The following is a 14470-nucleotide window of genomic DNA, read 5'->3' on the forward strand; positions in this document are numbered from 1 at the left end:
TGGGGTGCACATTTGGCCTATAGAGTATTTACTTCAAGGGTGGCTATATCTCATATGTGGGTTTAATGTCCCAGCCTGTCTTGTAAAGTCCTAATGATAATGATGGCTTGCAGATGAGCCTGGTAATACTCTAGGAAAGCTATCTCAGAATTCAGCATTCATTTTCTTTCTTTGTTCCTACCCCAATGCAAATCAAGCTTACTTTTTATTTTATAATTGGAAACGCTAAGAATAAATAGCTTTGTCCTCATCCCTCCTTTTTTTCTAAAGCCCAAATATTAAAAAGGCAGCTAATATCCTGTATATATTTGCCCCAGAACCAGGCTAGGTTAAGGACGTTAATCAAACAAATAACATAGTTTTACAACTATAATACTACTTGTGTTAGTTACTAACCTTGAGTTGTAATTTTATAAAAAGTATTGTTAAGATCTCTGGCTCTCTAACAGTTGATATACTTGTCTAGTGTGGTATTTTAGTACTATGCCCTCTCCCTCAAAAATGCATGGCCTGACTTTAGGTGCAATTTAAACCAGTGGTTTCAGAGACACAAACATACGGTGGTAGATACATCTGTTTTTCTTAGAAAGTCGCACCTCACTGGAGGAGTGTGTCTCCAGGGCAAAGATCTGGTAACACGAAGCATCTCAGCATGCTCCAGCTTATAAATTCTAGCATGGTTTCGCTGTGTTGGAGCACTGACTGCTCACATGGCAAGCATCTGTGTTGCTTGGTGTGCATCTATACGTAGTGCTCTTCTTTGCCCATGGTTAGGAGGCCTTGCTGGAAGGCAGCAGACTCCTGGTCTCCTAGGTCCTGACTCTGAGTCGGATTTTCTCTGTCACCATGCAGCACAGATCTGAGTTAGACTTCACGCCTGTCTCATTGCTTTAGAGACTTCCCTGAAAGCACCTCTTCAGTTTCTTTGATGAGCAAAGATAAAACTGGTAAGCATATGAACTAGAATACCTTGGATTTATTTGGTATGATAAATTTAGCTTCAGGTTTCAAGTGTGCATATAGATAAGCCTTCAGGAGAATTCTGTGAGAAAACAGGGAAAGAAATACATTCTTATTCTTTTTTTCAAATGTGGAGATTTAGGTTCTGTGTTTCTAAGTTTTTTTGTTCATAGAGCATCTGGGAAAGTACCCAGGCCTTCCAACCGGAGAAGATCAGGGTGGTAGGGGTATGACCATGGACACTGGGCTCAGATCTCAGCCCTGCTACTTATCCATGGTGCTGACCTGGGAAGTTGCCTTTCTCTGAACTCCTAGAGAGTTTGTCCATCAAACCTCCTAAGCTTTCCATGACACCCTAGAGTGAGTTGCTAATGGCTCCAGGTGGAAGTTCAGTAGGGTAGATACTGCCTTTCTTTTCTTTCATCGTTCTTTTTGAAATGTCACTTGGCCTAAAGGAACATATACAGTTAAAATCCAGCAGTCCTCCAAGGTCCTTAAAGGTCTCTGCACACTCAGTGAGCCAGCTGATCATTCTTTAGGGATAGACAGCACTTTGCCCCATCGTGCATTGACTGACATGGGCATGCATCTGCTGAACAGGGAATACCTTCTTCTTCATCTCCTTCTAGCGTTAAGCAGGGTAGCCCTGATGAGCTCCTCAGAGCTGAAAATAGCATCCATCCTCTGACTAGCTGCTTAGAATTATAGATCCTAATTGGGAAGCTCCAGGAATTAACCGGCATCAAAAGAAGATGCATGTTTTTATCCAGAAGTCTACAGGAGAGACCATTTTCCTGTTCCCATGAAGACAAAGCCTTAGGAATGAAGAATCAAAGCCAATGCAAGACATAAGGCTGCAGTGGCCAGAGCTAAAAAAAAAAAAAAAAAAAAAAGAACTACATGGCTCACATCCATGAACTTCGCAGGTCAGGTTGCTGGGCTCAGAGTCAGGAGAGTTGGTGGCTCGCAGCAGCCAAGACTATACACTGTGGCCCTGATGCTGGGGTTCTCATTTGCAGAGCATTTTGAGGGGCCGTGAGGGGAGCACTTAGGGAAAATGCTGAAATGAGGCAATAAAGCCTTTAACTGGGCTCGGAGGGCAGATTTGCTCTGTTAGTAGAAGGAATGTGGTAGCTGATTATTATTTTATCTTTATTACCCAGAAGACATCAGGGTAAAATTCTTAGAACGCTACCAAGCCCATGAAAATAGATTTCCTGGCCTCTAGATAGAGAGGATTGAAAAAAAATGTTCACTAAAGAGATGATAGTTGAAATACATCCAATTAATATTACACTTTAAAAACTTCTCTCATGACACATGAAGATGGGGGAAATAAAGTTTTTGTCAGACCTATATTTATGAGAAAACACAGAGACATCAATGCTTAATTTCCACAAAACATGCTTGATCTTTATTTATACAATTGTCTAAGTAGATTCTATTTTTTTGTATTTTTTTAAAAAAAGTAATGTCTTATGCATTTTGCTTTTTAAATTAGCATTTTGTGATAGAAACATAAACTTTATAGAGAAAAGTCAGAGTTTTTGGTGATTGACCACCTCTGGGGGAGAGGGGAGGGTGCGCTTTTTGTCTGGAGTGTCTGTTTTGTTTTGAAAATAAACAAGAGAACCGAGGCTGAGGTGGAAAAGCTAAAGGTGTTTGTGGTTCTTTTGAAAAAATTGTATATGTTTTGTGTGTTTCACTATAAGAAGTGAAATAAAGGAGGCTGTGTGGTGCTCCTAAGATTCTTCGTCTCGGGCTTGGCTGGGTCTAACGGGCCCTGAAGCTTTATTCACAATAGAACCGTATGCTATTTCTTCCTTTTCTGTAGGATTAGAAAACTGCTTTACAGATACGTGCAGTTATGGCTTTGTAAGTGCTTTAAGCAGATCTAGTAACACCCCCGAAGAAGACCAACAGACAGTTATCGAATTAATTATCTCTCCATCTTATTATAAAGTTCAGTGAGTCTCACCTTCCCATTTAAATTATGTGCTAATAGTCACTTTAGCAGCCTATAGAGGGTCAGTTCTAAAAGGAATAGCTGTAATTTATTAAATGCCCCCTTTCTCTTTTACTGTTGGAAGAGAGTTCCAGAGAAGTTACCTAACCTATCAGAGGTCACTCTGTTGGTAAATAGGAATGTTTGTGTTTCAATAAAATCTTAGGTTTCAATATTCTCTTGCCCTGGAGATGCCGTTCAGCTCATGATTATAATTCAGGGGACCTGGCATGGGGCGTGATTCTTCCTCAGTTGCCCCTCTTTGGATGTTTAAACTTCGGGAGGACTTCCTGCTGCGGTCTAAGTGCACTGTCAAGAGGTATACTTTCCTTGCCCACCTTCCATGGAGCTTGCAGTAAAGCTGACTTCACTGCCTCATTCAGTGAGAGTTGCTCTTCATACCCCACACTAGCCTTCTAGTCACGGTCATTGAGAGGTGGCCTTTAGCTCACACCAGCATAGGAAGTCTCCTTATTATAAAGTCAACTTTGCCTCTATGCTTTCATTGTATATATTTTTAATATCTGTGTGGGTACATATGTTTACTCTTTTTTGTTTTCTTTTTTTAAAAATTGATGGGGAAAGGTCACCAGATGTGGTGACATAGAAGTGTCATCTCAGCACTGGGGAGTTAGAGGCAGGGGTACACTGTTTAAAATAAAAAGTAACTTTGCTTAGCTGCTTTTATGTTTTCCGTGCTTGGCTCTTTGCAGAACAGAGATGGGTGTCTGTGTTCACTTGTTACCGCCTACCAAAGCTTCAGAGTGGTGGCGGACTTGATTTAATCAGGAAACAGTCATGAGCATCAGTTAAAATGTAAAATGCTTCCCTGAACCTCAGGATAAAATAAAATTTCATTTTACTTTTCTGTAATAATGCCAATAAGGAGATATTGCCAAGGACACATGGGAAACAGTTTTGTAGGTGAACCAATTGATGGTAAATCTACTTGCCAGTTTTTCAAAACACAGGGGTATCTTCTCTCTCCACCCTCTGGTGTACTGTTCTGAGAAAGGTTGAGGTGCCCTAAGATGACTTAACATTCCACTACTGAGATTCACACAAAACCTTCCTCCATGCCCCAAAAGAAAACGTTCATCTTGATTGTTTGACCCCTCAGCACTTACGACCAGTAGTTCTGAGATATGGCTATGTGATCGGCCTCATTCTAAGTCCTTTAACCCAATGAAGTGATGTCAGCATTCCCCCGTTTGTTCAGAAGAGAATAAAGAGAGCTGCACAGGCCTCCTAGCTGGCCAATGGCAGCCTGGCTGCAGATCCCCTGCGCTCTGCCTGTGCACCACACTGCTGCCTCTGGCTGCACGTCCGAGCAAAACCATGAACAGCCATGGGGATGATGCTTGTGGCGTTGTTTACTAAATGTTCACTTGCGTGCTGGAGATCCAGGAGGTATTTTTAAGGCACAATCTTAGTTAATTCTCATAGCTACTAAGGACTGTGTGTGTGTGCATGTGTGTATATGTGTGTATGTGTGTGTATGTGTGTATGTGTGTGTGTGTGTGTGTATGTGTGTGTATATGTATGTATGTGTGTGTATATGTGTGTATGTGTGTGTGTATGTGTGTGTGTGTATGTGTGTGTGTATGTGTGTGTATGTGTGTATATGTGTGTATGTGTGTGTATGTGTGTGTATGTGTGTGTGTATGTGTGTGTATGTGTGTATATGTGTGTATGTGTGTGTATGTGTGTATGTGTGTGTATATGTGTGTGTATGTGTGTGTATATGTATGTATGTGTGTGTATATGTGTGTATGTGTGTGTGTATGTGTGTGTGTGTGTGTATGTGTGTGTGTGTATGTGTGTGTGTGTGTGTGTGTATGTGTATAGAAGCCAGAGGCCAGGTGTGGGTGTCATTTTTCAGGCCCAATCTACTTGCTTCTTTTTTTTTTTTTTTTTTAAGTGAAGTATACTTTATTTTAGAAACTGTATTCTTTTTCTTTCTTTCTTTTTTGCCAGACAGGGTTGGTTGGCCTGGACTCGTTTTGTAGATCAGGCTGTCCATGAACTCACAGAGATCTACCTGCCTCTGCCTCCATGAGTGCTGAGATTTCAGGTGTGGGCTACCATTCCTGGCTTGTCTACTTGCTTTTTGAGACAAGCTCTCTCACTGGGACCCAGGGCTCACTGATTAGGCTAAGGCATCCAGCGAGCATGCCAGAGCTCTTCAGGTCTCCACCTCTCTGGCACAGGGATTACAAGGGTGTGCTGTCATGTCCACATTTAACATGGATTCTGCAGAGCAAACTCTTACATGGCCAGCACTTTACTGATTAGCCATCTACCTAGTCCTGTGCTTGCTTAGATTTCATTGTCCGTATTACATTATTAGAAAACTGGGGCTCAGGGGGCTTGGGAATTTGATCAGACCATATTTGGAATTAGATCCATCACCTATTCTTTCTTTCCTGCACATGTCTCTGATCCAGGAAGTAAAGAGAGCTCTAGTGATTTTGGCAGTGCTGTATCCAAAGCCAGTGTTGTGAGTACCAGTTACCAGGGGTCACTGACTGCCTTGTCATCTAAGAGGACACTTCAAAACACCTGAGTATCCCTGGGTGATGCAGGAACTTTGTGATTTTAGATGGCTGTGTCTGTTGATAACTCTGCTGACCCCTGTCTGTCTTTTGAACGAATAGTTATGAGAGGGCAAAATAAGAAAAGAATGGAAAATGGAGGAAAATGTTCTTATTGTTATGACTAGAGCCTGGGGGGGGGGGGGGCGGACAAAAGGGCAGAAAAGGTCATTTGTTTTCGACAATACATCCAGACATCCCATCCCTGCCTTTACTAGGATCTAGTTTCTGGAAAACACAGATTCCAAGGCAGGTAAGTAAAACAACAAGACCCAGATGGGGAGATTTCTGGCTGTTGAGACCCAAAGGTCAAGAGTCTGTAGGAAGAGTCAGGCACAGAGAGGAGACACATGAGTGTAGCCTGCAGCAAGTGCCCCTTTGAATGCTAAGGATAGGCTGGGAGAAGCTAAGAAAACGGGGAGAACTGGTATCTAAATCCATCCCTGCATGGGCCTGAAGGGTCATTTAGTTCTCTTAAATTCTGTCTTTGGTTTATAAGGTGTAGAAAGAAACTTTGGGCGTGAGGGTAAGGATAGCTACTTTGGATGACAATGCCCCAACTTGATGGTTTCTGTGTGGAAGGAGTCTTCTCACCCGCCCATGTTACTGTAAATAAGTCCTGTTCTTAAACTCAGGTGCACATATGAATGCCATTACTCCTCAATTAACTTCCAAATATAAACAAGAATTGATGCCAAGAACTCCAATAAAGGAGTTTCTAAATTCAAAGAGCTTTCACATCTGACTGAGAAATTAAGAAGTTAAAAATGGACAGAGTGTGTCAGTTCTAGGTGGCAGGGTATATTAGGCAAGGCACATTGTACTAACCTGGTTCCATATAGTCTCTTTTTTTTGTATCACATTACTAGAAGGCAGAGAAACATACATATCAAATGATTTTTGCTCCCCTTTATGGCAGGAGATGTTCATTTAGGACATGCATTTACTATAAGCACAAATCAACCATCCTTATACAACTTGTAAAATAGTAAAATTAACTCCAGTCCAATGTCTACACAACCCCATGCATATTCAGCTTGGTACTCTTGTGGGCAGTGGGAGAGATCCCAGGGATTAGGACGACAAAAGTAGAAACTCCAGGCCCTAAGAAGTTGCCACTGGCTAACCAGCTATCAAAGCATTTGAAAAGTAATTACCTAATAGTCCCTTGAAAGCCTCAAAGTGTGTGGGGGAACAGAAGGTACATTTCACTTGGATAGTGGAACAGAGAACTCAGAGGGAAATGCCTATCCTAGATAGCTTTTGATCTTCAACTCTTAAAATTTTCATCTTGAGGTTGCTTTATTTCTGGGTGTAGAGCTAGGAAGCTGCTTCCAGCATGGGCCTGAAGTACGTATGAGTTATAGATATTAAAACCAACTTTCCCTCCACCCCCAAATCCACAGCCTTCCAGAAATCTTAATATGCTTTTGAGAGCCTCCGTTTAGAGCTGGCTGCACAAAATGATGCTTTGATGAAAAGGAATTGGAACAAGGGTTAAAGCAGACATTGAGAGGTTACTGTAGAGGGCACAGCGTTCATACAACCCTCCTTTAATATGTGTGGAGTGCACCTGTGATCAGATGATTCATTACATGGGGTCTCTCTTTGACAAGCCCCATCGTTCAGCCCCTCGGGGCTCTGATGGGACAATCCTACACCCGCCCAGGGAATAGAACAAGGTCAGCTTTTTCTTTCCTTGGGCTGCAGATAGAGATGGTTTAGCTTGTAATGCATCTTTGTTTGCTCTTTATGCAAAAAAACAAAAACAAACAAACAAACAAAAAACCCAGGAGTTTAAGACACCGAGATTCTTGATTTTGCAGAACAGCTATGTGTAGCAGGGAGTTGTGTAAACACACCGCTGGGTAAAGAAACCATGTTTTGCCTGGTTTCATGGTCATAAATGATGAGGTGAGTAAGCTCTGAGGCTGGGCTCTGGCTTTCCATTGGAGGGCACCCTGACACCATGCACCTCCTCTCTGCCCTGCTTTTTTTTTTAAATGCTACTTTTAGGGTTATTGATCACCAAAGCTCTATCCTATGTCACCTCGGTGAACATGACATGGGCACGTGAGCCTGTAGGAGAATGCGCTCTCCTGTGACATGAGGCGGGCTTAGTGGACCTGACAGATTCGTGATAATCAACAAACTAGAGACCTCCGGAGTCTCTGAAGTCAGTGAGTGTGCCAGGGCTTAAGGGCAGTGGCATCCCCCCCCCCCCCCCCCCCCCCCGTCCCTTTGTAACACAGAACTTGGCTGTCCTGAGGTCAGTTGAGACATTTCAGGACAATTAGCAAAAGATACTAACTAGCTTCTCCCATTACATCAGCTTTTTTTTAAAAGTGTGAAATAAAAAAAGCAAAGCAAGGTTTTCTTTTTGAAATTCAATTTGTGAGTGTTTATTTCAAAGACCGTCCCAACAGTGAGAAGGAAATTCTTTAGCTCAGGTCATAACACTAGGCATCTCACAAAACAAAAACAAAAGGAAACCTTGACATTTTAGGGGAATGAGAAAAATCTTGCTTCTAAAATATAGAAACACTTCCCAAACCCTCTCCTTTTCTTGACACCACTAGTAAACATTATTTATTTGCCTCAAATAGATGCAGCTACATATCACTGTCATGCAAAAGAAATTCATTTCCTTTCCGAGTTCAGTCTGCAGTAAAAAAAAAAAAAAAAAAATCACTCTTGCTCCCATCTCCCACTCACCTGTCCTTGCGCATTAGTAACTAGTTGACCTGTGACCCCCTGCAGGCTGGAGAGGGCATTGCCAAAGGCCTGTGAGCTTGCTATGGAGCCCATGGCTGCTGCAGCAGCGGCGGCCTGACTTGCTAGAGGATTATTAACCAGCTGCAAAAAAAGAAAAGATCAGGGTGAAAACCACCACGAGGCAGAGAACCACACAGCGACGCAACATCCCCTCCAGCTTGCTCATGCAAAGGGCCCGAACCCACTGCAGGGTCCCGTAAGCGATTCCTTGAAAGCTCATTAGTGGAGGCCAGGATGAGGTGGGGCGGAACCTTGTTCACCAAATCTAGCTACCCAGTGGCGCCACAGCTGAGACACCGCCTAGGAGGGAATGAGTCGCAGTTTCGGGGCGGGGCGGGGCGGAATCACAGAATACAGCTACAAGGGGTTGTCAGCCTTCCTTGAAATCCTGAGGAGCAGGATGGGTGGAGGAAATTGATGTCCATGGGGTTTGTGCGTGGATTTATCATTTCCGTGGGAGGCAGGTTTACCACCCACTTCCTTTTCCGGGGTCAACAGCAACCAAAATCAGCAAAAGGACAGTCCAGCTCTGGTGCCCTCAGAGAGTGAGCGGCTCTGAAGTTGGGGCAGTTGGGGCTTATTTTGAGGAGAGATTCCAAGTCACTGGTGAATGATCAGATTGGCGTTCGCCTCCTGCTTTTCCTAACATGTGGCCTCTTTCCTGGGACAAATGTGTAACAGAAAGGAATAAACAGAAGGGCGAGAGACTAGCACAAGGAAGTGGTTATGGCTGCCAAATTCTGTTTTTCCATGGAGACCAATTCAATATTCTTTATCCTGCCAATTTTCCACACCACAGGTTTTCAGGCCTTCTGACCATGAGGCAGAAGGGTGGCATGGACTAAAATCTGCATTTAGGTTAATGACTAGATATAAATTCAAGAAACATTTAAACTATTTTCACAGTATTGGTTTTGATACATGAATTTCATTTGTATTTATTCTAGGGTGTTATTTTTTCCTCCGTATAGTTTCTCTCAAGTACAACAATTGTGTATAATAATGCATTTTCCATCACCAGTTTCCACATCCATGCAATTCCTGCATTTTAGCAGAGCCCTGTCAAAGCTAAGGCCTGGTGGAAAAGAATTAGAGCCGTACTTAGTCTAGTCCCAGCTTTTTAGAGAGCCTCACTCTTACTGTTTTTAAACCTTCTTCCTACTTTGATCATTCTTTATTCTTCTCTGAGCTCTGTTTTCCTTATTTCTTGTTCTTTTCCTCTCAGAAAATATTTTGCGCCTTAACTATTTTTGAAATTTGTCTAGCACTTACAGCATCTGATGAGGGAAGAAATAATAACTCAAGGGGGGGGGGAATAAAGGACTTAAATTCCTTTTTGTTAATGTATATCGTCATTCTTTCTTATAGTCAAATCCCATTCACCCAGCACATTGTTGTAGACAGAAAAACCCACCTTAAACCCATCACTTCGTCTTTGGTCTTTATCTCTTAAGGAAAAAAAAAAAAAAAAAAAAAAAAAAAAAAAAACCTCATTCTTTGGCCTAGTGTTAAACCCTTGTCTTACCCCAGATCGCAACCTTGGGGTTTAGCACTCAGAGTAGCCTTGGTCTTGGTATTTTGAGTATGTCTATAGAGTGGCGATGCCTAAGGAATGGGGATGCATTGAGAGAAAAACTTGTTTTAGTTTGAATGAATGGTCCATATTGTGTTCCTGGGGCGCAGTGCCCTTTAGTGATCAGCACAGACTCTACACACTGGCGTTCCATTCTGAGCTCAGTCGAGGAGGCTCCACTTACAGTGTTTTTAATGCAGGAAGCTGAAACCATAACAAATTTCCTGGACTCATAAAATAAACTTAACCCTTAAAAATGATTAATTTATGCGCATTTGGTTTTAGGTTTGAAAAGACAGTTTTGTCTATATTTGTGGGTAAAAATTTTAAGTTCCTATGTAGAAAATGCTGTCTAAAGACGACAAGCTGTTATTTCTATTTAATGAAGAACACATACTTTTCATAATCATATCTTTAATATCTTCTAGGTCAACCAAACTATCACCTAGCAAATGATGGACAGACTCTCTGGGTGTGCCACGGCAGTGAGAGCTGAGAGCTGGCTGTGACTAAGACACTGGTTTATTGTTCAGCAATTGTCCTTTGTAATTGCTGCAAAATCAGGTACTGTACAAAGAGCTCACTTGGAATATAAAGCAAAAACAACTATCACTGTGAGTTCGAGGCCAGTCTTATCTACAAAGACAGTCCAGGACAGCCAAGGCTACACAGAGAAGCCCTGTCTTGAAAAACTAAAAAAAAAAAAAAAAAAAAAGGACTTCTGAACCTTTGTGTTTAAGGATTAGAAATGGCTATTTTAGATGCTTTCTGAGCCACAACACAAGTATGTTTCATTTACTTACATTGTTTATTTCCTCTGTACCCTGGTTCTATGATTTCACTGCCCTTAATGTCATTTGTGGGTGTCTCGAGTTTGTGCCCAAGTAGGCATGGGTGCTTGCATGCCTTATCTTTCCATCTTAAAGGGGAAAGGCCAACTCGGATGATTCCTTTGACAATTCCTTTGTTATTCTGGTTTGTAGAGCCAATCCAGGGCTTGTATACTCTAGAAAAGTACTTCCCTACTGAGCTGGATCTCCCCGCCCACCCCGCCTCCGCCCCCTGCCCCGCCCCCCAGGCCTGGGGGACTTGTATTTCCTGTCCAGCTAGCTTCCTGCTTTGTATTCCTTCATGGCATGTCACCTGGTTCTGGGGAGAAGTGTGGCTGGCCATGTTCTGCAGCTAGAATACAGAATCCCGGTGTAGCTGCTACAGTACAAGTCAGAGTAAGAGCAACCTGGAAAGTGACCGGAGTGGATACGGCTTCGTAAATACCTCTAGGCTCTCTGTCTGTGACTTCCTGGCCAAGGATAAACCGCCATGAAGTGGCGGGGGACGGGGCGGGGGAGGGCACGGGGGAGGGGGCGGGGGAGCGGTCATCACCTCAGGCCATGTCACTCTGTGTTGTCCACAGTCATGTCACATCAGCAGTGTTCCTATCACTATTTCTTCTTGATTGGAGACTCAGGGTAGATTCGGACAGCTCTGAGCCCATGCACAATAAATGCGCATAATGAGCGCAGTGACGGTCTACGGCCAGCTGGGCGTTTGGAAGTGGCTGCCAAGTTTATGCCTTCACAAGTTTCACTGCCAATGGACCTACCAGGAACAGGCAGCCCAGAAAGGAGTCTGACTGCATTACACGGTGCGTTTTCGACAGATCAGTTCAAGCCATGCTGATTCTAGTGTGTTCTTGTTATAAATGCAGGAGATCTCAGAGTAAGGATTTGCCACAGATGAGAGTTTTTACATTACATCCTCAGTGTGTCAAGCTGCATTTACAGGATCCACAGCTAGTCTAATCCACTCACCGAAACACCCATGTCCTGAGATGCTTCCCCATCTAGAATTTTACAGAGTAAGATGATTTTAGATATAGTTGCACCAAACCTCACTTTCCCCTGCCCTGGCAGGGAAGAGTCAGACTGCAAAACCAGATGGGCTCAGTAGCTGTAACAAACTCAAACGCCATCTTTTTTTCCTGGACAAAATGGGTGGGAAAATGATAGCACTCATGAGAGCATGGTGAGAGTCAAATGTGAGTGTGCAGGTAAGAGACTGGGATGTACAACATGGCGCACGTTCTTAGCAAGTGCCGACTGGTACTCTATCACAGATCACACCATGTGAACCCTTCTTACCCTAGAAAGAATGATAGTGGCCCAGCTTTTATATACATTTTTGTGTTTGATTTTTTTTTTCTGGCAGAGTCTTCCCCTGTAGGCCAGGATGGCCTCAAACTGGAGCTCATCCTCCTGTTAGCCTCCCCAGTGCTGTAGTTACAAGCTTGTATCACCACACATGGCTCTGGTTGTTTTAAGGGCAGTTTAGAGAAGCTACTTGCCAACTGATAATGGTAACTAGACAAGATGAGTTCTGTAATTTAAAAAAGACAAGAGTAGAAGGTATATAAAACAAAAAACAGAAAATAGACGCATACCTCTAGAAGGTATATAAGACAAAAAAGAATCAGGAAGAGTTGCCACCTATTTGTCTCATCTCTTTCCTGTCGGATGGACCTGTGCATCCTCAGAGACAGCAATGCTCCGATCCCAGAGCCAGGATGGGCAGGTGGCAGAGAAGCCAGAGGAGACAAGGCTTTCAGTCTTGTGCATTATCGTCAGACTTAGCTTAGAGCATTTTAAAACTCTCTTCAAGTGCTCATTTTACAGTTTAATTCCTGCTTCATGTGAAAACATTGTGAAGTAGTTTAGCTGTTGCTTATTCCACAGTGAAGGCATGCAGTAAAGAGAAAGATAGCCCCTGTTTACAATGAGCTCTCTTTCTCTCTCTCTCTCTCTCTCTCTCTCTCTCTCTCTCTCTCTCTCTCTCTCTCTCCCTCTCTCTCATTTTTGAAGGGCATCATGTAAACCAGAATATCTTCAAGTATCCACTGATGACCCCGAACTCCTGATCCTGCTTGCCTCTATCTGCAATTATTTATTTTTTGTGTCCATACACCAGTGTAGCTAGTGGGAGCTGATCTCAGGAGAATAAATCCACATTTCCAGATCTATATGCTTTGTGAATCTCTTTGCTGTCTATGGACATTAAATTATGATAGAAAAATTAACAAAATCTTTCAAAGAACGGCCTTCCGCCGTGCCATGTACATCGTCTTTTCCTGAGAGATTCCACTACTGCATCTTGGCAAAGGATTGATGCTTCTTAAAGTTGTATGTCAACAGTCGTAACATCCTAAAAGAAACCTTGCTGGCTAAATTACAATTGTAAGGCTCATGTACATAAATAGGATAGCACAATGAGGCCGTTTAGCTGTGACAGGATAGCTGATGTTTATGCCTGTATCTCAACAGGGCTTTCTGGATGCATATGCTCAAAGCCTTCCTGGTGCATAACTGCCCGTGATCTATGGTTCTATCATTCTCCTTATGAGCTGCACACATTTTACAGAGTCTGGGCTTAGGTGCAGTTCTTTTACTGCTAACTTTTCAGGTTAGAGTCGGGTGTGTGGTCTCATTTCCTTCTTAAATGAGGACGTTGAGAAGCACATTTATCACAACTGGCTCCTCATTAAAGGCCCAAATGACTCTCGATGGCTGTGTAGAATCAGCCAGGAAAACCTTGCATGTGGGAAACAAGCATGTCTATTGTGTCTTTGGGAATCTTTTTAAATATTTTATTAATTTATTCATATTACATCTCAATTGTTATCCCATCCCTTGTATCCTCCCCCCATTCCTCCCTCCCTCCCATTTTCCCCCTACTCCCCTCCCCTATGACTGTGACTGAGGGGGACCTCCTCCTCCTGTATATGCTCATAGGGTATCGAGTCTCTTCTTGGTAGCCTGCTATCCTTCCTCTGAGTGCCATCACGTCCCCTGGGTGGGGAGGCCTGATGGCACTCAGAGGAAGTCTTTGGGAATCTTTAACCAAAACTTCTGCTCCTCAACTCTTCTTCTAGGTGGTGAAGGGAAATGTAGTAGACGCGCGTTGGATGGGTGGCTGTTTCTCTTAGTGAGATGCTTCATGTGTGTTTTATGCTGCAACCCCCGCCCCACCCCCAGTCTATGGTTATCACTGTGGGTGAGACCCTTATGATAGTTGGAAAACAGGTTCCAGTGTTTTAATATTTAGCTGATCCCCATTTCATTGTCTTCTTGCTATATTGCAGAGATAGCTTGGTATAAAATGCTGTCCACTCAGCATCTGTCAAACAGAGGTCTCCAATGACCTCTGGGGTTGAGGTAATCTGAGGCACTTCAGTATCCTAAAACACTTTGGTTCATCAACATAAAATCAATTTCTACATACTTCTGAAATTAAATTTATTTTAATGGTAAACTGACAAGTAGAATAACTTATTGTTTTCTAATATACAGTCATATTACCTAACAATTTTAGAAAATAATGCACTGTGTTTGTTGGGTTCTCTAGCAACAGGCCAGGAAGAAGAGAACCCTAGTCCTGCAGGGTTCTACAGTGGGAGTGAGGCCTCAGACACACCCTACCTCAACAGAAGGAAGATGTGACTTCATTTTTCACACCCTACAGTTGTAACTTTACAGCAACCAGCAATGGAGGGCTGGAATGCCCAGCCCT

The 14470-nt window shown here is 42.9% G+C and overlaps 1 protein-coding gene across 1 annotated transcript in view; it reads right to left on the reverse strand.

Annotated features, from left to right (window-relative positions):
• The window catches only part of Pou6f2 (POU class 6 homeobox 2), a 378723-nt gene that overhangs the window by 37625 nt on the left and 326628 nt on the right, over nucleotides 1–14470 (reverse strand). Inside the window, exon 5 of the mRNA XM_051168090.1 lies at nucleotides 8275–8415. Coding sequence (XP_051024047.1) covers nucleotides 8275–8415 — 141 coding nt within the window. The remainder of the gene's footprint in view (nucleotides 1–8274; nucleotides 8416–14470) is intronic.

The sequence above is a fragment of the Acomys russatus genome, chromosome 3, assembly GCF_903995435.1.
Source record: "Acomys russatus chromosome 3, mAcoRus1.1, whole genome shotgun sequence".
NCBI classification, from domain to species: Eukaryota; Metazoa; Chordata; class Mammalia; order Rodentia; family Muridae; genus Acomys; species Acomys russatus.